Here is a 26262-nt window from a genome sequence, read left to right as displayed (position 1 = left end):
TTCATTTGTGTGGTGTGATATTCCAACCCACGAACAGTGTTTAATGGTCAAATTTGTAGCGTCATATTTCAACCTTGGAAAAGTGTTTTTGTACAACAATATGGAATTTGAAATATGTGTAGCCAAACAATAGCTCTATTCAATAACGCAAAACATTGTATAACAATAGATCAACTTAAGCAGACTGAAAAAACATTGGCAACAGACAATAGCATGTGCTTTATAGTTTTAAGAGGGTAATCCCCTGCCCGAGTAAGCCTATGTAAAACTTTACCCTCCCTCCAAGCAAAAGAGCCCAGGCTTCCCCTTGGTTTTTGCGATGCCAGAGCCAAAGAGGAGCTAGGAAAACCTTAACAATGCCCCAGTAAATATAAACCATATATAAAACTTTTTAAAATGGTTCTTATGGAAAAAAAAAATAGATTTACACAACTTTTTATTCACATCATCTTTATTAAAATATTACGGCCAAACATTAGAATGGTATCCATTAGCCAGTTATATTCCAGCATCCACAGTGGTATACACACAAAAAAACTATTTTCATATATTTAGATCATTGGTTTTAAAAGTTCTATGACTTGTAATAAAATTCTTTGATTTGGAAACCTCTTTAATCCACATCACAGATGTGATAGACAAACTTTGACTGTGTCTTACACCGTAAAAAAAAAAAAAGGAAAGCATGTAACGGTAAATTCTGCAAAATGTTTAACCATGCCTTTGTTTGTTTCTTAAGGCAATATCAAGTTTGGCACTTATAGAAAAATAAAACGGAAAAGGCAGTTAAAATATTCACACACATAGAAGAAAAAACAATTTTTTCTGAGTTAAAATGATGCCTCTTTAGAACCTCGAGATTTGTACTAATGGGTCCTGCCCCTGTTGTGAACACTACCACAAGCTGCCTTTCTGGAAAGCATAGTAAATACAACTGCATTACTGCTAACGATAAGTTTATGGTGTAACATGTAAAATGTTACTCAACAGCACCTGCCCGCAACTCTGGATAGCTCATTATGACCTCACCCGCTGTCACAATTCAAATCATTGCACCCATGCAGGCGAACGGCTTGTAGTTCTCAAGGGACTACGAGGGTGCTTGTGAACGCTCTTGTAGTTCATTGATTCTTTCTGCAGTTCAGTAACTGTCTGCCTCTAGGAGGTATGGGCAGACAGCTGATGAGTCTGCAGGGTCCTGGCATTGCACACACGATCTGCTGATTGTGGATGCAATGCTTTTAAGGCTGCAGTGGAAAAAATAATAAATGCACATTTCTTTACCTTCAAAAAGATGTGCATTTATTTATTTTAATTTTTTACAAAAGGTGAACTTGTCCTTTAAAGCAGACAATCTTTATTTCCAGTTTCAATGAAGAGAAACAAGGTTCAATGCTTCATAGGTTCTTCACATTCTATGTCTATGGTGGGATATAATTTTTTTCTTCAGCATGACCATAGAAGCAGTTGCTGATCCTTTAGCTGAATTTTCTCTTTCACCAGCCAAAGTGAAATCCTCAAATAATCAGAAAAAAAAATACACACACACACACTATATTGCCAAAAGTATTGGGGTGCATCCCTTTACACTCACATAAACGTTAATGGCATCCCAGTCTTAGTCCATAGGGTTCAATATTGAGTTGGCCCACCCTTTGCAGCTATAACAACTTCAAATCTTCTGGGAAGGCTGTCCACAGGGTTTAGGAGTTTGTCTATGGGCATGTTTGATCATTCTTTTCAGAAGCGCATTTGTGAGGTCAGGCACTGACATTGGATAAGAAGACCTGGCTCGCAGTCTTCACACTAATTTATCCCAAATGTGTTCTGTTAGGGCGAGGTCAGGACTCTGTGCAGGCCAGTCAAGTTCCTCCACCCCAAACTCGCTCATCCATGTCTTTATGGACCTTGCTTTGTACACTGGTGCAAAGTCATGTTGAAACAGGAAGGGCCATCCCCAAACTGTTCCCACAAAGTTGGGAGCATGAAATTGTCCAAAATGTCTTGGTTTGCTGACACCTTAAGAGTTCCCTTCACTGGAACTAAGGAGCCAAGCCCAACCCCTGAAAACAACCCCACACCATAATCCCCCCTCCACCAAACTTTACACTTGGCACAATGCAGTCAGGCAAGTACCGTTCTGGCAACCGCCAAACTCAAACACATCCATCCAATTGCCAGACAGAGAAGCATGATTCATCTCTCCAGAGAACATGTCTTCACTGTTCTACAGTCCAGTGACGGCATGCTCTACGCCACTGCATCAGATTCTTTGCATCACACTTGGTGATATGAGGCTTGGATGCAGCTGCTCAGCCATGGAAACGCATTCCATGAAGCTCTCTATACACTGTTGTTGTGAATCATGAAGTTTGGAGGTCTTTAGCTATTGACTCTGCAGACAGTTGGTGACTGCTGCGCACTGTGCGCTTCAGCATGCGCTAACCCCGCTCTGTCATTTTACTTGGCCTGTTACAAATTGCTGTTGTTCCCAGTTGCTTCCACTTTGTTATAATACCACTAACATTTTCAGTGGAATATCTAGTAGCAAGGAAATTTCACAGATGGACTTATTGCACAGGTGGCAACCTATCTCGGTACCACGCTTGAATTCACTGAGCGCCTGAGAGTGACCAATTCTTTCACAAATGTATGTAGAAGCAGTCTGCATGCCTAGGTACTTGATTTCATACAACTGTGGTCATGGAGGTGATCGGAAAACCTGAATACAATGATTTGGAGGAGTGTCCCAATACTTTTGGCAATTTAGTGTATGTTTATATGTATGTGTATGTATGTATGTATGTATATATATATGAAAATCGACCTCCAACCAGTAGAGGAATCAAACCCTATGTGACTTTATATAAAACAGTAAAATCTACAGTATGTAGGACCCATTCACATGCTATGCACTTTTATGTGGCATTTTGATGTATGTGTACAAGTTTGCCATTGTTTATATTTGCGCTAGTTCCTATCGGTGCAGCATGTTGATGGGCCTTGGCTAAAAAAATAGCCTATGTTTTAATTTGTCAATGTGCACTATTGGAGCCTTTTATGTGAATCACTGAATGCCAATACATGACAACATGCCTGCCCAGAGCAATAAAAACAAAAACACAGGAAAACAAATGTGCATAAGTGTGAAGCCAGACTTAGGATCTCTGTCTACAGGCTTTGAGCTTGTGTTGACGGCATCAGTTTAAGAAACATCTAAGCTCATTCAGTGTTCCTTGACAGGTGCATTTGACCTACTGCCTCATTCTCATTTGTAGTTGACCTACTTGAAGTGGGTTTTACATTTTTATAGACTTGTGAATACAAAACCCATCTGAGGTGAACAAAAGCCTACTGACACAGCCCACTGAAAAATGGAAATGGGACTAGTCATTGGATAGAGCCATTTTAGATATAAGTCAACAATTAATTAAGTACAAACCCATCACTATCTGCATCCAATAAATGTAGTTGCAGAAATGTGAAAGCTACCTCTTCCATTTCCAAATGTATGATTCATACAATGTACATCCTTTTTTTATTTTTAGATATGGGTCCAAGTTAAAATTTGCTGCTTCTTGGCTTAGAATAGTAATAACGATAGGTGTACATGTGTTATGGTGCAGCAGGGGCAGTAACAGACCATAATGAGAGTAAATGTTTGTCACACAAAAAATCTATGGTATGAAAGGGTCTTCTGATGTGCTATTCATCTCTAATATCTCATAAATAGATTGTAATATATGTAGTAAAACAGTACTTTCCAATCCTGAATAGCCTATTTATCATGTATGAATTATATGTATGCCAAGAGGTCTGTTCTTACCATGAGACAGTGTGACTATTGTCTGTCCTTGTTTTCACCTTGTTTCATGGCTATCTAGCTGACTCCTGCTGCCATACATATATTCAGGAAGCAGTATATGGAAACAGAACCGTCTTCAAATTGTTTATTCCTTGGTATCCATAATGGCAGGACAACTAGGATCATAGGAAGATTGGACATAGTGCTAGAGGTTAACGCTTAATCCCAGAAGCAGTGGAAGGGACAGGTATTCAGTGCTGCCTGAACTACCACAATAGGTACAAACAACTCCTGAGAAGTTGCACATTTTATATGATGTACCTGAGTTTAACGTTCAAACAAACAGGGCCAAACACATCTGCATTAATGCACACATATAAGGACAGGTTATGATCATAAGTTCACATCTACCATTTCTTCCATTCAATATACAGACACTGCACATCAATCAATTTTGAAAGTTGTTTTCCTTCCGTTTATGAAAAGATTTTCATAATTTAGGTTTACAACCACAGAATCTACATTGGTAAACTGTCCATAAAAGCCAATAGGCAAAGGTTAATATAACCTTTCAAAAAATCTTCTAAAGAAGATATAAAAGAAATTCTAAACATTTCTCCTTTCCATTCAGATACATCAATATTTCACAGGGAAAGTTATTTTCCCTAAAATGTGTCAATCTTAATTACTTACTTGGCTATGCTTTTGGTTGTGGAAGAACTGTGTTACATTTTTGTTTTTTATATTAGGAACATACTGAATGATCTACACCAGTATGAAATGTTCATATCTTCCTATAAGAGATTGTGTGGCATCCCCTCATAAGGAGTCTGAAGAGATGACCTTGTCATTGTTTGAGTCTTTTGTGCTTGATGGAGGTCTATATATATAATGAGCAAGGAAAAGGAATATAATTGTGATGATTTTGCTTGCTGCACCTGCATTGAAAGAAAAACATTATTTGATTATTATGCAGATATGGTGATGGTGTTCTAATCAATGATATTGTGATTTTTTTTTTTTGCTTTAAACTGTACATTGTAATTGTTTCTGGGTGAAGTGGTGCATTATTTGACAGAATTGCAGAGGTGCCAAAATTTTTAGCCATGAGTGTATTGCGTTTGGCGCCTTTCAAAGTAGAGGTGAAAGCCTATCCCTGTGTCCCAGGGCATGGGGCGCAGGCTTATCCTGATACCAATCCAGAGGTCTTGTAAATGTAAAGAGGAGAGGATCTTTGCTACTCCTGAGCAGCCCAAGTGAATAAGCAATAAGGAGTAGACTATATGTCTCCACCCAACCACACACACTGATTCATGTCACCCCACCCACTGGGGCTAAATCATAGGTTATATGACTAAGCTCCGGTGGATGGGGAGAAATGTATCAGGGTGTATGGTTCGGTGGAGACTTTGATGGAGACATGTAGGCTGAGGATGCTCCATATCGTTTATTCAAATGGGCTGGTTGGGAGTAGTGGAAATACTTTCCTCTTTACATTTGGAAAATTGGTCTCCCACCTGCATAGTTCCAACACCAATATCCTTTGACAAAGCCAGTGGTGTGGTATCAATTAAGCCTCTTCTCCTATTTCTCAGATAAGCAACCATTGACCAATGTAAAAAGGCATTCTTTTCTGTGGTTATAGCTGTAATGGGCCTTTCTCCCACTGAACACCAATGCATGACCACCGCTTTCTTACTGACCAGCAATGTAAGGGGAATCTTTTCCACTGACTACTAGTATAAGAAGCATTTCATCATTGACCATCAGTGTAAGGGGGCACTTATCCACTGACCATCAATTTATGGCCACTATTATTATTTTTCATTTCATGATTATTAATGAAAGAATTGTCATACAGAGTAAGTGATATTACAAAATGACCCACTTTAGGTGTCCGGTATTCTGAGTATACCGCTTTTATGTATCCTTGTGAGCTTCTATATGTGATGATCTAAATTGAGAGCTGCTGATACAAAACACAATCCCATAAATGTATGTTCACCTTCATAAACCATGATCACTGTGCCGTGATAATATAAACCAAAAGATTGACATTTAAGTATATAATTAGGTCCAATCCAACAGGTTTGGATTAACCGATGAAACAAAGAAAGAGAGAAGAGGAGTAATTGGAGAGAAATTGGAGTATCACATCTGATACCTAAGGGACACAGGCGCTTACTGATCATACTATAAAAGTAAGGTCAGATTATTCCAGGTGAGAGCACATCTGGTGGAGGGTGATCACACTGGCTTGAGGTATTAGAGCACTTATTGGTGTTGATAGCACAAGATACCAAGAGAAGACTCAAGCTTTAAAGACTGGATATTGGGACTTGAATCATTTGTATATTTGTTTATCCTTATATTTTGCAACAAAACACAGGTTTATGCTTTATAGGATTATATTATTTTGTATGGTGCAATTTGATGATTGATGGGCACACATATTTAAGTATATTATTAGGTAAAACAATCTTTCGTATTATACTGTATTAGAGCAGCGCAGTAATATTGGTTTATACCAAGTTTTTTATCTGCAACTTGCTGATAACTCACTCACGTACAATTAAGTTTTAAATATAATACAATTTATCATGGGATTCCTGAGACATGAAAATTATTTTACGGTTTCCTAGGGCACAGAAGGTTGAAAACAAATGCATTATACTGAAAATGAAAGTTTGCAGAAAAACATAACTTTTTTAGTTTTGTAGCTAATCCTGACCTTTTTTCAGGCAGATTGCAATGATCAGCACAAACATTTAAATTCACTAAGATGCATTAACTATTTTACATTATTATTATTTTCCTTTGAAAATATCCAAGTAATAAATATCACGCAGGTGTGGATTTTTTTTCCTATGTGATATAGATATTTAACTGTTGAAGGCTTCTCTTTCTCTTAAATCAGTATTTCATCTCATTAATTATTATTCCAACTGGCATAGGTGTTGCTAGACCCAGGCACCTGGGGCATGTAAGACCCTGGGGGCAATATTATTTCCTGCTGTGCCCTCACTGGAATAGCCTGTTCTAGCACAGTTCTATTTCACAACCTGAGCTGCAGACAGGAAGAGCAGGGAGTGATAATGTTGATCAGTTCATTAGCTGTAGTGTAAGATATATCTGAAATAGAATGATGTTGAGGTTTCTAACATCATAATAAACCACCTATAACTCTCTCTAGTTGTTGCAGAAAAACATTTAATATCAGTTACAGTTAAAGTGAAGCAAATGGAAGTTATGATGTGTTTTATAACAAAACAGCTGACTTGCCAAGTCTATGTACAAAGCAAATAATTGTTCTGTGGATCCCGGCTAATAATGAGCTGGCTGTTAAAGTGATTCTAAACCTTAAATAAATTAATAAACATGTCCTACTTATCTGTTGTGTGCAACAGTTTTAGGCAGATCAGCCCCAATCCTTATCTTCTGGGTCCCGTGCCGGCACTCCTGTCTCTTCTTCAACAAGTTCCACCCTAGGAAGCGGCTTCCTATGGGGACACTTGTGCAGGTTTGATCCCAAACTGCGCTGCCTGTGTTCATAGACACAAACAGTGTGACTCGGCCAGGCCCCCACTCCCTTGTTACATGATTTGATTGTCAGCAGACCCAATGGTTCCCACTGCTGCCTCTTTGTCCTACAAGGAGAGAAAGAGTAGAGAGAGCCGCAGCTCTCGGGCACAGTGCTGGATCGAGATAGGGCTCAGATAAGTATAAGAGGGAGCTGGGGGGCGGAGTCCTAATAACATATATTGTTTTTACCCTAATGCAGAGAATGCACTAAAGTACATGACCTTTAAAAAAAAAGCCTTTAGGGCTACTTAAAAAAAAACATGTTCACAATACTACTAGTGGGTATTTGAAAAATAATGCCTTAAAAAATTATATTTCCATAGATCACTCAGTCAAAAGTGACAGATCTTTTTTGTTCATTGATGTGTTGTCGATAATTGTTTGAAATTTCTCCTTACCAAATGTTTATACAGAGATTAGAAACGTGCTGCACTGACATTAGCCACATTATGACTTTGATGTGTGGCTTTCTAAATGTACTTTTTGTAGAAACATTTCTCTGTTAGCTTGTCTCTCTATTGTAAATGTATAGAAAATCGAAAAGGAGTTTGCTGTCAAAATATCACTAAGTACTTAAGAGGGATTTCTAGTCACCGCTATTCTTATCTTGGTAAAGAAAATCATTGTACTTTTCATGATCCACACTGAAAGCAAATGATTCTATACTTTTGTATCGTTATGCTTTAACTCCCTCTCCCAAAGTTTTTTACTTAGCTGTCCTTGGTTCAGCAAACTCCATGACCAGTCCCTTGCTTTTTCTGTGTACGTGTGCAGAAAATCCTATGGATTCCTAAGGGATGGCTGTCTATCATTGGAATGCAAAATTGACTGCTGTCCATAACAAATGGATGGAATTTTCTCCATGCATGCACAGATCAGAGTGAGACACTGGCCAGAGATTTTGCAGTGTGACTGTATGGCTCCCTGGGGATTGCACGGCATGGACCTTGCAGGTATGAGAACAGGTGAGTAAAAAACCTTGAGGGCAAGGAGGTGCTGGGGGTTAACTTAAAGGATAACTATACAAAAGTGCAGTTATCCTTCAAATGGACTTCCAAAAGCTAACTTTTCCTTGACCTCATCCATAAACCTCTGCTTTATTCAATTAGTTTGGTGGCGGATAAACACGGTGTGGTGGTGTTTGAGGATACATAAGAATCAAATATAGATATACATATTTATATATGAATTGAAGGACTTTTTTTTTTCTTTTATCATGTGACATTATGGACTATTAAGATATAGATATATTGGTTTGGTGCACATATAATTATTGTTGTATATATTTGTTGTCTTTTGCACATATAATCATTGTTTTATATATATTTCTTTTATTAATTAGCACATTTATGTTCATATTTCAAAATGGGATGTGCTCTATAATTGTTAGATATATTAGAATATGGTAATATTGGTTGGATATATAACACTTAATAGGGTTTTGTTTTTGCGCATAGCACCTTTTTTTGTTTTGCACTTTAGTAATTTTTGCATGGGAATACAGTGACAGTCTGTATATCTATGATATATGCATATTAATAGGGTGTTGGAGTGCTGCTTTAAAGAATTTTTTATCGCGTTCCTTTTGTTTCCAGAGAGTAGACAGCTGCTTCCCCCGTGTGTTTTTTTTTTTTTTGGGGTAGCACCCTATACATGTCCAGTGGTGCCGTCCATTAGTAGAAATTGATCATAAAGCTCTGCTGCCTTCTGCTGCATCTAACACACTTCCACTACACAACCAAAAGTGTTCCACATCTTTGAACCTCCTGAAATGCTGCCATCAATCTAATGCAAATCAGTCCCCAACACTCAGGCACATTCCCTCATGATAACCCCTGTTTTTGCTATAGGATGTTGGGGAAATACAACACAAATGCAGATTTTCTCTTTCTCTTAATATCTGCATCAGCAGAGGGCATCTGGAGGCCTAATAAACAAGGCAGGGTTATTGCTAGACTCTGGCACCCAGGGCATGTGTTTTATACTAAGTTCCTCAGGTCTCATTTGTAGAATTTGCTGCTGTTACCCTAGTATGGAATATCATGTAGTTTATCTGTGCTTAAACATATGTATTATTTTTTTTTAACTAGTGTTGCTGCATTTTATTTTATTTTAATGTCATAATTATGAAATCAACAATCTAACAAAGATCTTTTGATTAAATACAGTGAAAGGCGTTCCCAAAAATCAGCTTCTTTCTTTATGGCTTAGAGATATGCTATACAAAATGTGGTGGTGTTACAAGGCATTTTAGGGAAATTTGAAAGGGCTTTCTGAAAGCCCTGGTTCTCTGGCATGTGAGACCACTGTCAACAAAGGGCCAGAGCCCCAATAGTTCTAATGAACTGCTACAACATAGGGAAAATAGATGAAAGGTAACAAAATCAGTAAAGAGAAAACAAAGAGCAGAGATAATATAGAGAAAAATAAACAGCTTTAACCACTTTTCAAAACGGTATGCTACAAACCAGCGACATATCATTCAAGTGACCAGGGTGTACTCCAGGTCTTTTAGGAAGAAAGGTAAGATGTCTGTGCCATGCTGTACCTACGTAAGCCTTAATGGCAGACAGGGCCCTGATTGTAGCGTGCTAGGACTGCAGCATGGAGCTTCAGAAGCAAACATGAAACAGAAAATAACAGCTCATGCAATGTAATATCTACATGAGCTAATATTGTTACATTTGCATTTGAAATTAAATGTTGCTTATGTAAAAAAATAATAATTACTTACTGATGCCAACTAGTTTATATGATATATTTGAATTATTATAAACCCAGCAGGCTCCTTGTACTCCACAGTCATTCAAGTTCCAGAGAATGCAGCTACTGTCTATAACAACTCCAAATAATATAGGTCCAGGTATAGAACCTCAAAACAGAAACCAAACCATATTGTTAATATAAAACAAATTGAACATCCCATACACAGTTGTTAAGCATGCAAATAACATCAAAAAAGCTATTCTAAAATATAAATAAAATGTTAGAACTAAAAAAACTCCCAATGGAAGAATTTGGCATTAGGCAAAAAGAATAAACATAATACTTTTTTATTCAAAAGTCAATTTACCATGCAACAGCAAGTCCAGCCAAGGATAAAACATTAATTCTATACACAGTGGAGTCTAGACATTCATTTTTTCACACAAAATTCACACAACTTTAATCCGGGATTAACATATTTTTCTAATTGAATCACATCTTAAGTGAAAACATTTAGAAACAGACCCCCTTGTGTTTATGTCAGATCTGATGAAGTCACACTCTGAAGGCCTCTTTAAAGGCTTCTGGGCAAATAAATTTATCATGTGATTCAGTTTTGTGGTAGGTCAGTTCCTTAAACCCAAAATAGATTCAGGCCAAATAATACTCCTTGATGTGGTAGGATAAAGTGGTTCACTTTCACTTCAATTCAGTTCAGCTGGAGTGAGGGAAGGGGGTTTGATGGAAGATAACACTTCTCTATTAAGGGAAGTGTCCCATTGTTTGCCTCACATCAGCCTTGACCCTCTTGTCAGAGGCACATAATGCATGCCACAGTTAGTGAGTGTTTTTTATTCAGTTTTTGAAACCAACTTTTTTTGTGGGATTGAGTCTCTTTATACAGCCAAGTGTTGGGCTACAACAACAAGGTGGAAGAGTCATTGCTCTTTGTCTCCCTCTCTCTATTGTGATATTAATACTGGGCTGCACCTGTCTCCTCCAGCCAGCAGGAGGAGGGCTAAAGTCAAGTGAGTCCATAGACTTTATTTCAGACTGCCTGGAACCCTGGGAGCTGAAGTCTCCAGGACCTACAGGTCCAACAGAACCCGAGCAACAGGAGGAATCAGGAGAGGTTGTTTTATTGCCTGCCAACAATCTTGGCGCTGTGGGGGTCCATGCATACACAGCTGCCAGTGCATTTATGTGAAAGCAGGAGGTTAAGCCAGCTAGACGCAAGTCTAAGGTTGGGAGCGGAGTCATCGGAGGTTCAAGAGCACCATCAGCCATGCTGCCTTTGCTCAATTGCGGCAGGGAGACCACAGTGTTAATCTAACTGTCCACTTCAGCCAGCTGAATTGCAAAATCACCAAACTGAGCTTGAGGTTGGTCCCTTCCACCGCTAAATGGAAATCAGTGGGAGGGCCACTGGCCCAACCTTACACTGTTAGCTGAAACTGAGCCACTGAAAGCAGGAAAAGAGTTCCAAATCCACACCACTACTATACCGAACCTGTACTGCATTTCTACCAAACCTGTACCTCACTTCTACTAAATCTATAATGCACCATTAGCAATTCTGAGCAATAATTACACTGAACTGTCATAATCTCTGACCTACATTCACATTATTCTGTGCTAAACTGTATTGCACCTCTCTACATATCACTGCATGCAGGTTTAAAGGACAATCATTAACCTCTTCTCATCCGCCTATCGCACATGGACCGTGGACGGGAAGCTTTGCCGATGCAGGCTAACATACTTGTACGTCAGCCTTCATCAATGGCTCCTGTGCAGCTCACAGAACATGCACTAATCACAGCACTCACACAGTAAACAATGGAATGTGAAAGTAAAGATCACTCCTTTCTGCTTTCAGTGTGAGAGCAGAGAGAAGTGATCCTGCAGTCTATGAGTGTACAGCCTGTCAGGTTGCTTGTACATGTACAGATTGCTGTTCCAGCTACTCCAGTGTCCCTAATCAATGCCCCTGTGTCCCTGATCACTGCCCCAGTATATACATAATAAAACATGCAACCAACCCGTCACCTGTCCCAGTGTGCACAAAAATACCCCCATACACCATACCAATGTCCTGATCACCGCCATACCCCAAACCAACACCCTGATCACTGTCATTTGCCATACCAACACCCTGATCACTGCCATATGCCAAACCAGCGCCCTGATCATCTCCATACACCATACCAGCGCCCTGATCACTGCCATACACCATACCACCATCCTGATCACCACCATACCCCATACCAGCATCCTGATCACCGCCATGCCCCATTCCAACACCCTGATCACTGCCATATGCCAAACCAGCGCCCTGATCATCTCCATACACTTTACCAGCGCCTTGATAACCGCCATACACCATACCACCATCCTGATCACCACCATATCCTATACCAGCATCCTGATCACCGCCATGCCCCATATCAGCATCCTGATCTCCACCATGCCCTATACTAGAATACTGATCACCCCCAAATCCCCAAACCAGCATCCTGATTACTGCGCCCTGATCACCTCCATGCACCATAACAGCACCCTGATCACCTCCATACACCATACCAGCGCCCTGATCACCGCCATACACCATACCAGCGTTCTGATCACCGCCATATCCCATACCAGCATTCTGATCACCACCATGCCCTATACCAGCATCCTGATCACCGCCATACCCCATATCAGCCTCCTGATCACCCCCATACCAGCATCTTCACTACTGCCATACCAGCATCATGATCACTGCCATACCTCATGCTAACGTTCTGATCACCGCCATACCTCATACCAGTGTCTTGATCGCTTTCATATGCCATACCTGTGTCTGGCATTTTAGGGTCTCAACTGATCAATTTTCAAATATATATCCCATAGTTTGCAGACTCTCTATAGCTTTCACACAGACTAAATAATATACACTGTTGTAGGTTATTTTTATCCCAAACATGTAGCAGAATACATGCTGTCCTAAATTTGTGAAGAAAAATTATTTATTTGCAAAATTTTATAACAAAAAGTCAGCATAAAATAATTTTTTTCACAAAATTTTCAGTATTTTTTCATTTATACTGTATAGCAAAAATGAAAAAACCCAGTGATGATCAAATACCACCAAAAAAGGCTCTGGCTCAAAAAAAAGAATAAAAATTCATATGGGTACAGTGTTGCATGGCTGAGTGAGTGTCACTCAAAGTGTGACAGTGCTGAAAGCTGAAAAGTTGGAAGAGGGTTAAAGTGTCCATACTTGAAGTGGTTAAGTGCACCAAGTCTTGTTAAAGGGCCCCAATGATAGCAGGCAGAAGATCCACCTTAACGGCTGTCACTTTCATAATTCATTGTGCAATTACCCTTCATCCCATTTCTTGTCATTTACACACTGACAGTGCCTACCCTGTCGGTTTAGGCCTAGCATAGCCACCATTAGTATACACTGGCAGTATAGTTCCTGCATTTGGTAGGTCAAGTCTTACTCACTTTTGCATTTTGCATGACCTTGATAATGCTCATGCTGACCTGGATGCCAAATGTCACTTTATGCTAGCCCTTATTGTTAGTCATCTTGTATGCTGAACTGTGTTCCCACAATTGCCAATTTATGTGATTTCCAGTTTTTATGTGATTTCAAGTTTACTAATTGGTTTGGTGCCTGCTCTTTGATATAGCACTACTATTGGGTACTAGGAATTACTATCTTTTTCATTGTGTCTGCTTGCTGTTTCACACTCAGCCTAGTGTGTCAGAGGGGCCAAGGCCTCTGAGAAAGTCGAGGCAAAACACAGAGGACTCATCCTAACCAGCAGTTCCTGCGGGGATAGTGCTACACTCACAACACTCATTATTGAGGCACCTTGCTACTATGCACACTCAAAACCTAAGGTTATTGGGAATTATAGGTAGAGGATGGCAATGTCTCTATGACTGAGTTCTGGAGGGGTGTACCTGCCACTTTGATTACTAGAATTTAATGAATGGCAACTATTCCATTATGGGGTTTTCTTTAAAAATGAGAAAAATTAATTCAATGTTACTGTAAATGATTGTAAATAAGGTGACATATACCCAATAATCGAATTAATGACCATTGTACCCCAAGGGCGAATGATCTTTGCTTGTCTGGCACACACCTGAAAGAAAAAAGATGACAATTTATATTTAAGAAATATATTTCTTGCAGAAAGTCCAAGATGTTCCACTCCATAAACAGCAAAATATTTTTACAGTCATTCTAGTTATGTTGTAAAAACTTGATGAGTCTTTCTTTCTGAGGTCTTACCAGGAACCTTGTAGAACTTATGTCTTCAAGTTGATCCTTGGTTCCTGTGCAGCATCTTGGGTTGTAAGCCTAGGCTGTACAGAAGGCACTTCCTTATTTCCAATTTAAGATTTTTTACCTTTCAGAATATGGCATGTTGCAGCATCTATTATATATTTAGTAATTATGGTGATCATTTTAGCCAGGTTAGGTATGTCCAATCTATTATTTGCCAGTCAGTACTGTTATATGCCAGTCAGTACCGTTTAATCACTTATTTAAGTGAAAAATTCTTCTTTCTTGGTCTACCTGACTTTGACTTGGTATCAAGAGATCCCTGAATTTTCCACTTCTTAATTATAAGTATTAGAACAGTACTGACTGGTATATTGAAGGCTATGCATATATTTTTATATCCTTTTCCATCTTTTCAAAAAAGTAATTACCTTGCTATGCAGGTCTTTTGAGTTCTTTTCTGCTCCCCATGGCTCAGTATCTAGCCTGTATAGTGCACCCATGTAAGAGCTAACAAACTCATTGACTATACACAGACACTAATTGCAATTTAAAAATCCACGGATGTGGGAAATTAACCTTTAAGTGCCATTTTAACTTGTGAGTGTCACCTTGTGTGTCTGCATCAAGGCCAAACATTCCAGGGAATGTAAATGTTTGATCAGCGCCATTTGGGTGATTTCTGTTATTATGATTTAAAAAGAAGACAAACACCTATGGTAATAAATGGCTTCATATGATCACTATCCTTAAGACAGTTATTTTTGCATGATCAGTCATATTTTCAATATCAATGCCAAAATTTCATGATGAACTATATACACTGCTCAAAAAATTACAGGAACACTTTTTATTCAGAGTATTTTGTGCATTTGACTAGGGTCAGTGTCACTACTGGTAGCATGAGGCAATACCTGGACCCTACAGAGGTTGCACAGGCAGTCCAACTCCTCCAGGATGGCACATCAATATGTGCCATTACCAGAAGGTTTGCTGCGTCTCCCAGCTAGGTCTCAAGAGCATAGAGGAGATTCCAGGAGACAGGCAGTTACTCTAGGAGAGCTGGACAGGGCCTTTGAAGGTCTTTAACTCATCAACATAACTAGTATCTGCTCCCTTGTGCAAAGAGGAACAGGATGAGAGATTTGGTATAAAATTCTCAGACAAGTCTTGTTTTAACCCATGCCCATCCCCAAATCAACCTATACACAGAAAAAAGCCTCTGTCCCTAACAGAGAAGAGTGAATAATAGTCCCATTATTCTTTTTTAAGAAAGGGTGTTTAAGAAATACATTACTGAGTCATGGAGATGGATATATGCACCTTCTTTTTGGAAAGCTCAGCCGTGTTGTTTAGTGTTGCTTTTTTTTAATTTTTATTCATTATTTTTTAATGAATGAAATCATCTTCATGACTCAATAATGGTGCATTTCTAATCTAGCAACTACAATATATTCCCTATAAAATAAGTATTAGTGTTAAATGCTATAAATTCTCTTTTCTTAATGCTTTGGTTAATCCTCCAATACTGTTCTTTCACATCCTGTCAGGGCAGGCGTGGTGGAATGGGCAGGCAGGCCTTATGGTAAGGTCATGCACCGACTGACGACAGCCACCACCCACAGACCGGAGTCCCTCAGGGCGCGGAGTCTAAGCCCCAGGCTGCATTTCACCAGGGCCCCTGAGGGTGGGGATGGACTTGACGCAGCCTGAGACCAGGTCGCGGCCCCCCGAGTAACCCCAGCTGCGGTAACAGCTGCCGCCAATGTCGTATAGCTGGTGGGGCCAGATGGGAAGACGTATAGCGTGGTCGGACAGGCCAGATCGATAACAGCGGAACAGACAGTACAAGACGGTAGGCAAGAATACTCAGGTCACGGGCTGGGTTCAGCAACGGGAGGTCAGGTAATGGGATAAGGCAAAGAATAGTCTTGTCAAAGCCGAGTCGGTTTCCAGGAAAGTCACGAGAGCTGAACGAGAGCTTGCTGCAATGAAACATACAGGACACGAATGCAAAGAGCAACTGCAGACAGCAGGCTTAAATGCGATCAGCCACACCCTCCTGGAGGAGGAGCTGCAGAGTCCCGAAAGCATAAAGGCTCCCACCATGCTCTGCAGAAACCCAAGATGGATGCCAGCACATGGAGCAACACAAGCTCCGAGGAAAGGCAGGACCTTGACACATCCATTACCTTCCAACTTTCTTAAATGTGTTTCTTAAACACCCTTTCTGAAAATGCATTATATATATATAAATAAAAACATCCATTTAATTGTTAGATGTGTTTTACATGCAGCTGACAAAAACATTTTCTTTCTTGATATCAGTAATTCACTGCACTGGAGCACCTAGATTGGCTGAAGGCGGGCAGCAGTGAAGTCCAAACAAGGTATATTGCATTGCAAAATGTGTTGTCCATCTAACACTTTGTGAGAGAAGGCAAGAGCAATGTGATGTCATGACTGTGCTGTTGCTCCTTTCCTGTACAGACATGGAGTGGGGCAGATCCTAGACCAGGCTTTATTATTCAACTGTAGTCTAATATGCACAGAAGTCTAAGGAAATGTAGAACCTGACTGTGCTGCTGAGCAAAACTGGTCACACAGGTTTATGAATTTTTAGGCACATAGTACACCTTACATATATGCATTTCTATAGTGTATTTAGTGGTGTGCCTGCAATTCAGCTTTCAGCAAAAGGCAAACCCTTAAAAATATGGAAAATTGCTACCCTTAACATACACATTTCAGGATTTAACAGTCTACTGTAGTTAGACAAGCCAATATGTGATTAATTAGCATGGATTTCTGCATACTCCTAGTCTTAAAGCAAAAATCCAGATCAGCAGCTACAAAGTTAAATTTTTTTTAATTCACTGTTTTACCTGTCAAAGAATTTGTAATTCTGCTCAGACATCATGTAATCCAAAAACACCTACCACATCAGTGACTTCACTTCTCTTGCTACAGTAAAGCCAATCTGCCCCAAACCTGTGATTGGTCAATAAAGGAGCAATAACATATCAAATTAGATCACCTCTCTTCTCACTTAGCTCTCTTCTTTTGTAAGTAAGTTCACTGTCACATATGCAATGCTGACTGGCATATATATATATATATATATATATATATATATATATATATACACATATATAAAACACACACAGTATAAATACACATTGATCAGACATAACTTTATGACCACCCACCTAATATTGAGTAGGTTCCCCTTTAGCTGTCAAATGTACCCCTTTTACCTACCAAAACAGCCACGACCCATTGATGCATGGTCTCCACTAGACCACCAAAGGTATGCTGTGGTATCTGGCACCAAGCCATCAGTAGCAGATCCTTTAAAGTGGTACTAAAGGCTTTGCATTCTATGCATTAAGTTACATAATCCTCCATTAGCTCCTGCTACTGTCAATCACAGTCAGTGAGGAGAAAGTAGGGTCTGGGCCAAGCCGTGCTCTGTGTGTCAATGGACACACAGAATGTGGCACAGCCACATGTTCTGGGGCCACTCAGAGGTTGGAGAGAGCCAGGAGTGCCAGGGGGATCCGAGAAGAGGAGGATTGGGGCTGATTTGTGCAAAACCATTGCTCAGAGCAGGCAAGTATAACATGTCTGTTTTCTTTTTTTAATGATCCTTTACAATCCATTGAGTCATGTAATTTGCAAGGTGGGGCCTCCATGGATCAGACTTGTTTTTCCCACATATCGTACAGATGCTCAATTGGATTGAGAACTGGAGAATTTGGAGGCCAAGTCAACACCCCAAACTAATTTCTTTGTTCCTCAAATCATACTTGCAGTGTGGCAGAGTTCATATCCAGTGGAAAGAGGCCACTGCCATCATGGAATACCATTTCAATGAAGGGGTGTACTTGGTCACCAACAATGTCAAAATAGGTGGTACATGTCAAATAACATCCACATGGCAGGACCCAAGGATTCCCAGCACTGCTCACACTGCCTCTGCCGGCTTGCCTTGTTCCTCTAGTGCATCCTGGTGCCATATCTTCCCCAGGTAAGCAACACACACACACACCCGACCATCCACATGATATAAAATAAAACATGATACATCAGACCAGGCCATCTTCTTCCATTGCTTCATGGTCCAATTCTGATGCTCACGTGCCCCTTGTAGGCGCTTTTGGCTGTGGACACGGGTCAGAATAGGCACCCTGAGCGATGTGCAGCTACACAGCACCATGCACAACAAACTGCGATGTCAATTTTTAATGCTTTCAACACATCAGCTTTAGAGACAACATGTTTTCTTGCTGCCTAATATATCCCATGACTTTTAGATGCCATTGTAACAAGGTAATCGATGTTATTCACATAAAGCATTTTTTGCTGGCTGATACTAAAAAGAGTGTGAAATTTGAGTGGAAAGTGAAAAAGTTTTACTTTTGACTGCTGGTGATTGCTGGTGCTTGTAGTTGTTTTATTTTCTTCTTTTGGTCTTGCTAAAAGCTTTTACTTTTTTAAATCACTTTTTCTGTCACTTTTTAAATAGCAATTTTTTTTCTTCCTTTCCTTGTCTTCCTTCAGTCTGCTAATTAATGCATAATAAGCATGGTATTGACACAGCTACAGCTGATCCACATTGGCTCACAACTGATATGATCCAAACATATCTAGACAGAATAAAGGTGAATAAAGCACCTAGACCAGATGGCATACACCCACGGGTCCTTAAAGAATCGAGTTCTGTAATTTCAAAGCCATTGTTTCTAATTTTTTTTAGGGACTCTTTAATGACTGGCATAGTACCACTGGATTGGTGTAAGGCCAATGTGGTGCCAATATTTAAAAAGGGGTCAAAATCTTTACCAAGTAATTATAGACCTGTTAGTTTAACTTCTATAGTTGGGAAGATACTGGAGCATTTAATAAAAGACCACATAGATGAGTTCTTGCTGGAAAAACATATTTTAAGCAACAGACAGCATGGATTCATGAAAGACAGAAGTTGTAAAACAAATCTGGTATCTTTTTATGAGGGGTTGAGCAAAACCTTGGACAGAGGGATGGCGGTGGACCTGGTATACTTGGATTTTGCAAAAGCATTTGACACAGTTCCCCACACACAGCTAATGTGTGAGGTAAAGTCTACGGACTTGGAAAAATCTGTATGTAAATGGATAGAAAACTGGCTAAAAGATCATATTCAAAGAGTAGTGGTTAATGATTCATACTCTGAATGGTCTAGGGTTGTCAGTGGTGTACCCCAAGGTTCAGTGTTGGGACCCTTACTTTTTAATATATTTATAAACAATATAGGCTCTGGGATTAAAAATACCATTTCAGTCTTTGCAGATGACACCAAGCTGTGCAGTGGAATAACGTTCTTACCCACCATCATCCTTGGAGACTTCAACATCCCTGTCAACATCAATAACCTGGCTACATCCCAACTCCTCCATTTAACCTCCTCCTTTGCACTCGCACAGTGCATACAATCCACCACCCACTCCGACGGGAACATCCTGGACCTTGTCTTCTCCCATCTCTGCACTCCCCACAACCTCACAAATTCCCCCTTCCCTCTCTTTGACCACAACCTTATTACCTTCTCTGTCTCCTCATCCTCAAACACCTACCCCTCCAACTGTCAAACTATTACCTCTCTTGTATTAAAAGAGGTATAGACTCCAGAGAGAGAGATATCATTTTACCCCTGTACAAATCATTAGTAAGACATCATCTGGAATATGCAGTTCAGTTTTGGGCACCAATTCACAAAAAGAACATTGGGGAACTGGAGAAAGTACAGAGAAGGGCAACCAAACTGATAAGAGGCATGGAAGAGATCAGCTATGAGGAAAGATTAGAGGAACTGCATTTATTCTCTCTTGAGAAGAGGAGAGTAAGGGGGGATATGATCAACATGTATAAATACATCAGTGGTTCATATAGTGAACTCGTTGTAGAGCTATTCACCCTGAGGTCATCACAGAGGATAAGGGGACACTCTTTACGTCTGGAGAAAAAGAAATTTAATCTCCAAATACGGAAAGGTTTCTTTACAGTGAGTGCTGTGAAAATGTGCAATAGACTCCCTCAAGAGCTTCTGGCCAGCTCAGTGGATTGCTTTAAAAAAGGCCTGGATTCTTTCTTAGATACACAGAATATAACTGGATACTAACATTTATAGGTGAAGTTGATCCAGTTAATATGCGATTGCCTCTCAGGGAATCAGGAAGGAATTTCCCCCCTGCAGGAGCAAATTGGATCATGCTTTGCTGGTTTTTTTTTTACTTCCTCTGGATCAACTGTGGGTATAGGATTATAACTTTTTTTTTTTAATGGTTGAAATGGATGGACATTTGTCTTTTTTCAGCCAGACTAACTATGCAACTATGTAACCTCTCAGTGGTCATAAAGTTATAGCGGATCCATGTGTACTGCATTAGTAATTCCTGGAAGCATGTCTCATTATGAAAAGCTTCAGTAAAGTGCTGTACTATGCACATGTGCATTTGCGTGGTTGACAAGAATGCATATCCCATGCTTACCTAAGAATGGCCATTGTCACTGGTGTTGCAGTCATGAAAGTAGTAACAACCACAAAGAAAAAGAACACCATAAATATTATCAGGTTTTTACAGGTAGAGTCACATTTTCCAGGCATGGCCTCAAATACATTCAGATTTAATACTTGCTGAAATGTTTTCTCTAATTGACCTCCCACACAGGAACAATTGGTCATAATCTGCAAGAGGAAAAAAATGTACTCAAACAAAAATGCAAAGTAACAAAAATCCTGTATCCCCACACCAAAATGAAATAAAAGAAGACGCATTTGGGAGAATTCATAAAGTCACAGACAGATACATGAATTTTTTGTGTCTGTATTCACTAGTGCCCTCCCTAGATACTGCACCTGTTAAATTGACAGATGCATGACTGAGGAGTTTTGTACTGGGGTAGGTGGAGGTTAATGGGGAACTGAGAGACTAGTTCCCCTACAGACCCACTTTAATTTTGTTTGAAAGTACATGGTTGTAGACAGATCCAGAGCCTCTAATCAGACCAATTGGGGCTATCAAATCCACCCCCCAACTGTCATATGCTTTTAATCAGAATTAAAGGAGGAGGAGGAGTTTTGCACTCCTGTTTTCAGTCAAAGGTAAATATGCTAAAAAAAAAAACAAAACAAAGCAAAAAAAAGCAATACTTCTCTTTTAACCATTTGGCCTCCAGAGGATTTACCCCCCTTCCTGACCAGGCCATTTTTTTGCGATACAGCGCTGCGTTACTTTACACGGTCATGCAACAATGTACATAAATGACAATTATGCCCTTTTTTCCCACAAATAGAGTTTTCTTATGGTGGTATTTGACCACCTGTGCATTTTTATTTTTTGCGCTATAAACAAAAAAAACCCAACAATTTTGAAAAAAACATGTCCAGTAAAAAAAATTTAAAAATCTAATTTCTTTATACATTTAGGCCAAAATTTATTCTGCTACATGTCTTTGCTAAAAGAAAAATCCCAATATCTGTAAATTAATTGGTTTGCATGAAAGTGAAATAGCATCTACAAATGGCATAATATATACTGGATTATTATTTTTTTTTTATACCAGTAATGGTAGCGATCAGCGACTTATAGCAAGACTGCAGTCGGCATTCTGACACTGGGTAGGACCTGACTAACTGCCACTGACATCCCCAGTGACACTAATACAGTGATCAGTGCTAATTAAAAGCACTGACACTGTACTAATGACACTGGACAGGAAGGGGTTAACATCTGGAGCAATCAAAGGGTTAACAGTGTGCTGTGTTCTGTTTTACATGATGGGTGTGTGTTTTACCAGGGAGGCATGCTGCTGTGTATTTCTCTGCTGTGCAGAGAAATACACAGCAGCATGTCCTTGCTGGCAAGAGAGAGACCTGTGTTGTTTACACACAGGTGTCCTCCTGCCAGTTCCACACAGCGATCGCCAGAAACCCAGTAATTGCCATCCGTAGCCGCCAAGGGCGGCCTGCACGCCCCCTACCCAGAAATGCAAATCACGTGTGTGTATATATACTGTATATATATATATATATATATATATATATATACTGTGTATATATATATATATATATATATATATATATATATATATATATACATGATTTTGCGCAACCCCGCTTCCCTGTAGCAGTAGTTCTACTATAGTGCGGCGGTAGAGCGGTTGAGGCAGTCCTTATGGGGAACTAGTCTCTCGGTTCTTCATCAGTTTCTGCCCACTCAGTGACAAATTATTTCCCAAATATGGGCATTGCCATTATTGGGTAATGACATCACCTGTATTCCCTTTTACATTTTGCTTTTGGCTGGGAAATCTTTCAGCCAACAGCTAAATGTCACATACAGCTTCCCAGCACAGGCATGGCCCACTCTGAGAAGTGGTGCACCTCTGTATGCCAGTTTAGAGTTGGTTACTTAATTACTCCCAATCTGAAAACTGGCAGTAATGGCAGTAATACTTGGCAGTGGTAAGTTACAGTAGTACGAACAACCCAAATTTGGTGCATGTGTCAGTAACTGCATAAATTAGGTGCAGGTAGCTCTTAAGGGAACTACTGCTAGAAAGGTGCCCCTAGGGCTGTTTTGAATTCCCAGATTGAGTTTATAGCATATAACTAAATAGGAGACCACAGATGGCATGTTTTTATCCAGTCCATAGAATATGGCAGTGGGGTTAAGTTATTACTAAAGGCTTGTAACAATGACATGTTTGTTCGATGTACTGAAGTAAATTTGCTCCTTTAACTTTGGTTGTTAGGTATAGTACTGTTTTTTTCTGGAAAACTTTTAGTAAATGAACCATTTAATGTTAAATTGTAAGGGAAACAGCTCAAATTTTTGTCTATCTCTTGAAATTTCTGGGGTGGAATCCTGGTAGTGTTCGGCTCCACTCCCATTCCTGGAATGGAATCCTATTACAAGCAACCTTGTAGGGGCTAACAGAGTGCAGCACATCAGTGAGTTATAGGGATAATGTCACTGCAAGTAGTTGGTATTTCAATTTGCACACATCCTCATATTACTGAAATATCATATTTTGGCCTAACCATTTAACTCTTTCACTGGGGCTCTCCTGTCCCACTGGGAAAAACGAGCAATCAGCTGGTGTGTCCGCTGACTAGTTGGACTCCCGAACAAAGCTGGGATCAGCTTTGACCGGGTCTCCATAGTGGTAACCTGGAAGTGATAACCTGACATCACGTTCGGTTTATCCGGATGTAATTTTCAAATAATCAAAAGCATTTACACCACCGATCTTAGCATTGTGAATGCCTTTGTGGGCAGAGAAGGGATATGGGGACTTATAGAGCCATGTCATGTGCCTATTGCTGTCATAAGGGATGTTTATATTAAACATAAAAGTAATCATAAAAGGGATTAAAGAAAAAAAAAAAATGAAAGCAACAGTTTAAAAATAAAAACAATAAAATATGTCTATAATTAAAAAAAAAAAGTTAAAGTGCCCTGTCCCCCAGTGCTAGTGGCAAAGGCGAATGCACACTTTGGTCCCAGACACATGAAAACTTTAAGAAAATATTGGGTTTAGAGGGTCTTTTACATACTTTGAAAGCTGTAAGTGAAAAATTAAAACTATCAGATTTGAGAAATTTGGATATTTACATTTTTGCGTACGTTCGATTTTCACCATTTCTCAAAAAGGAACAATTTCAAATGTGCTTTCTATTCTAAAATGTAGTTTATAATCGATTTCATTAACTCAACACAGGTTAAGCTTTTGAATTTAGTAGGAATTTAGCTGGAATTTTGTAAAATTTGCTGTGTCTTTATCCAATAATGACTTTAGTGTATTTTCAGCAAAAATATTGCTTTGATAAACATTTGTACATATATTGTGGGGCTTTAAAAATCAGTAGGACCTTCTTTTAATTTTACTGGTCATGTGCTTTCAGAAAATATATGGTTTGGGGGGTCTTTTACAAACTCTGAAAGCTGTAAGGGAAAAATAAAAAAGCAATGGAAAAATTGCAAAAATGGTCTGGCCAGTTGAGTTTAAAAGTGGAGCACAGCGCCTGGCAGCAAAAGGGTTAAACAATTCATCTGCATGAGTAAAATTTCAGGACTGCCATCAAATGTCACCAGATATACACTGGATGTTGTAACAAAGCCCATATTCTGGGCTTTTTTTTTTTAATGTCCCTCAGTCGTTAGATGCCACAAAGACATGCTGTAAGTAAAAGTTCAATTGATGAGGTTGTTGATTAGTTTATAGCCCTGTTCATTTGTGAACCACAAAGTCACGTCACCCCTGCTTTAAAGATAATACGCTATGAACATAAATGTGATTACTCCTGTTCAAATAATAACAATTAAAATATAAGGCCACAGACACTCATGCTTTACAATTGTAGCATGCATTTAATCTCCATGTTCAAAGATTGTTGGAGCCATAAGTCCATTTACTTCTCGAAAATGTATTGTATCCATAACATTCACTTCATAATATTCTTAAGGATATCACTCATTCAGGACTGCACACATTGTTCCTCTGTCTATGTAGTCACGTCCTATAACTTCCATACTGGTGTCGGCTGGCTCAGACTGACCCAGTGAAACATAGTGGGAGTGTTATTCAAGCTTTAATTGCTTTGTTAGGTGTTAGCTGTACTGTCTGTCATCATGATATAAAGAAAGAGACAAGCCCAGATAAAATGTTCCCAGGTATCAAGCATCAAGATGCAAATTACTTTAGCTGCTTTCTGTTGAAGGATAAGTAAACGCTTGCTTTAAAACTGTATACTGTGGTAATATTTAGTTTATTTTGAGGTATTCATTAAAGAATATATTCATTATGATTTTTTTTTCTTTTTTTAATACCTCCTTGACAAATCAAGAACATTTGAAAATATAACAATTTGGCTTTTGCTTGTCTGCTTTTCTCTGAGAGCTGTAGAGGATCACCACCGATCCTGTGAATTGAAATGTTCTTGGGTACCCCAATAAAGTCATCTTCAGCTACAGAGCTCAAAGAAGGTACCTCTGGCATTGCTTCAGATATATTGTACATGCTGACTAGGCTTGCTCACTCTTTGCTAGCTGGGATAAGCAGTGAACATGAACATCTAAAGTAATACAGGGATTCTCTTTCTTATCTTTTCCCAACCCAGCTAAAAATATTGCAGCCTACCTCTTATGCTTGCTGGAGCAAATTTCACCTTATACTCTTCCAGACTCTTTATAAAGAAAAGTTTTTTCATTTAAAGGGTACACTGTTTTCAAGAACAAATATGAATTACCTTTGTTCCATCATTAGAGTCTCTTGTGGATAAACATCCAGCGTAACAAGATGAAAAATACTGGACTCCATCAGCACCACAAACTGGGTCATAAAAGGAACGGGCGCAGGAGCAATTATTGTTACATGGGGACAACAAATCATCAGTTTTGTCAGTCCTATGATTACAAATGGTAAAATGGAAAAAAATAGAAAAATATTAATATACAAAGAACAACATTCGCTTTTACATGCTGGCATTTAAATGCAACAAAATTAAAGTAAACTGCATTCACATCTGTGCAACGTGGTGTTTGTTTATTCTGTATATGTGTGTTTGAGTGCCATTAAGAATAAAAAGCAACTAACCTCAAGGGAGGACTGGGCTGGGGGGGCAAGCAGTTGTGCTGGTGGCCCTGAGTGGACATACTTCATCATTCAGATATCAGAGTGGGGCTCAGTTAGTGGGCATTATATAGCTGCCTGCTCCCTGTTTGAACTTGCAAACAATATCTCTGGTAGAGGGATGTAATCTAGTGCTGACCTCTTTTGCACTTCTGTGATGTCATGCAACCAGATGCCAAAAGATACTAAGGAAGGTGCATCACAT

The 26262-nt window shown here is 39.4% G+C and overlaps 1 protein-coding gene across 1 annotated transcript in view; it reads right to left on the bottom strand.

The window, feature by feature from the left end:
- Positions 1 to 433: 433 nt before the first annotated feature.
- The window catches only part of SLCO4C1 (solute carrier organic anion transporter family member 4C1), an 81328-nt gene continuing 55499 nt past the window's right edge, over positions 434 to 26262 (bottom strand). Inside the window, exons 9-13 of the mRNA XM_089679114.1 lie at positions 25675 to 25831; positions 20912 to 21108; positions 14174 to 14238; positions 10122 to 10259; positions 434 to 4743 (exon numbers count right to left, since the gene is read on the bottom strand). Of these exons, the coding sequence (XP_089535240.1) occupies positions 4625 to 4743; positions 10122 to 10259; positions 14174 to 14238; positions 20912 to 21108; positions 25675 to 25831 (676 nt within the window). The 3' untranslated portion in view covers positions 434 to 4624. The remainder of the gene's footprint in view (positions 4744 to 10121; positions 10260 to 14173; positions 14239 to 20911; positions 21109 to 25674; positions 25832 to 26262) is intronic.

The sequence above is a fragment of the Staurois parvus genome, unplaced genomic scaffold (assembly GCF_062004578.1).
Source record: "Staurois parvus isolate SC_StPar_1 unplaced genomic scaffold, SC_StPar_1.0 ptg000218l, whole genome shotgun sequence".
In the NCBI taxonomy this organism is placed as follows: domain Eukaryota; kingdom Metazoa; phylum Chordata; class Amphibia; order Anura; family Ranidae; genus Staurois; species Staurois parvus.
This window is presented reverse-complemented; position numbering and strand designations above follow the sequence as displayed.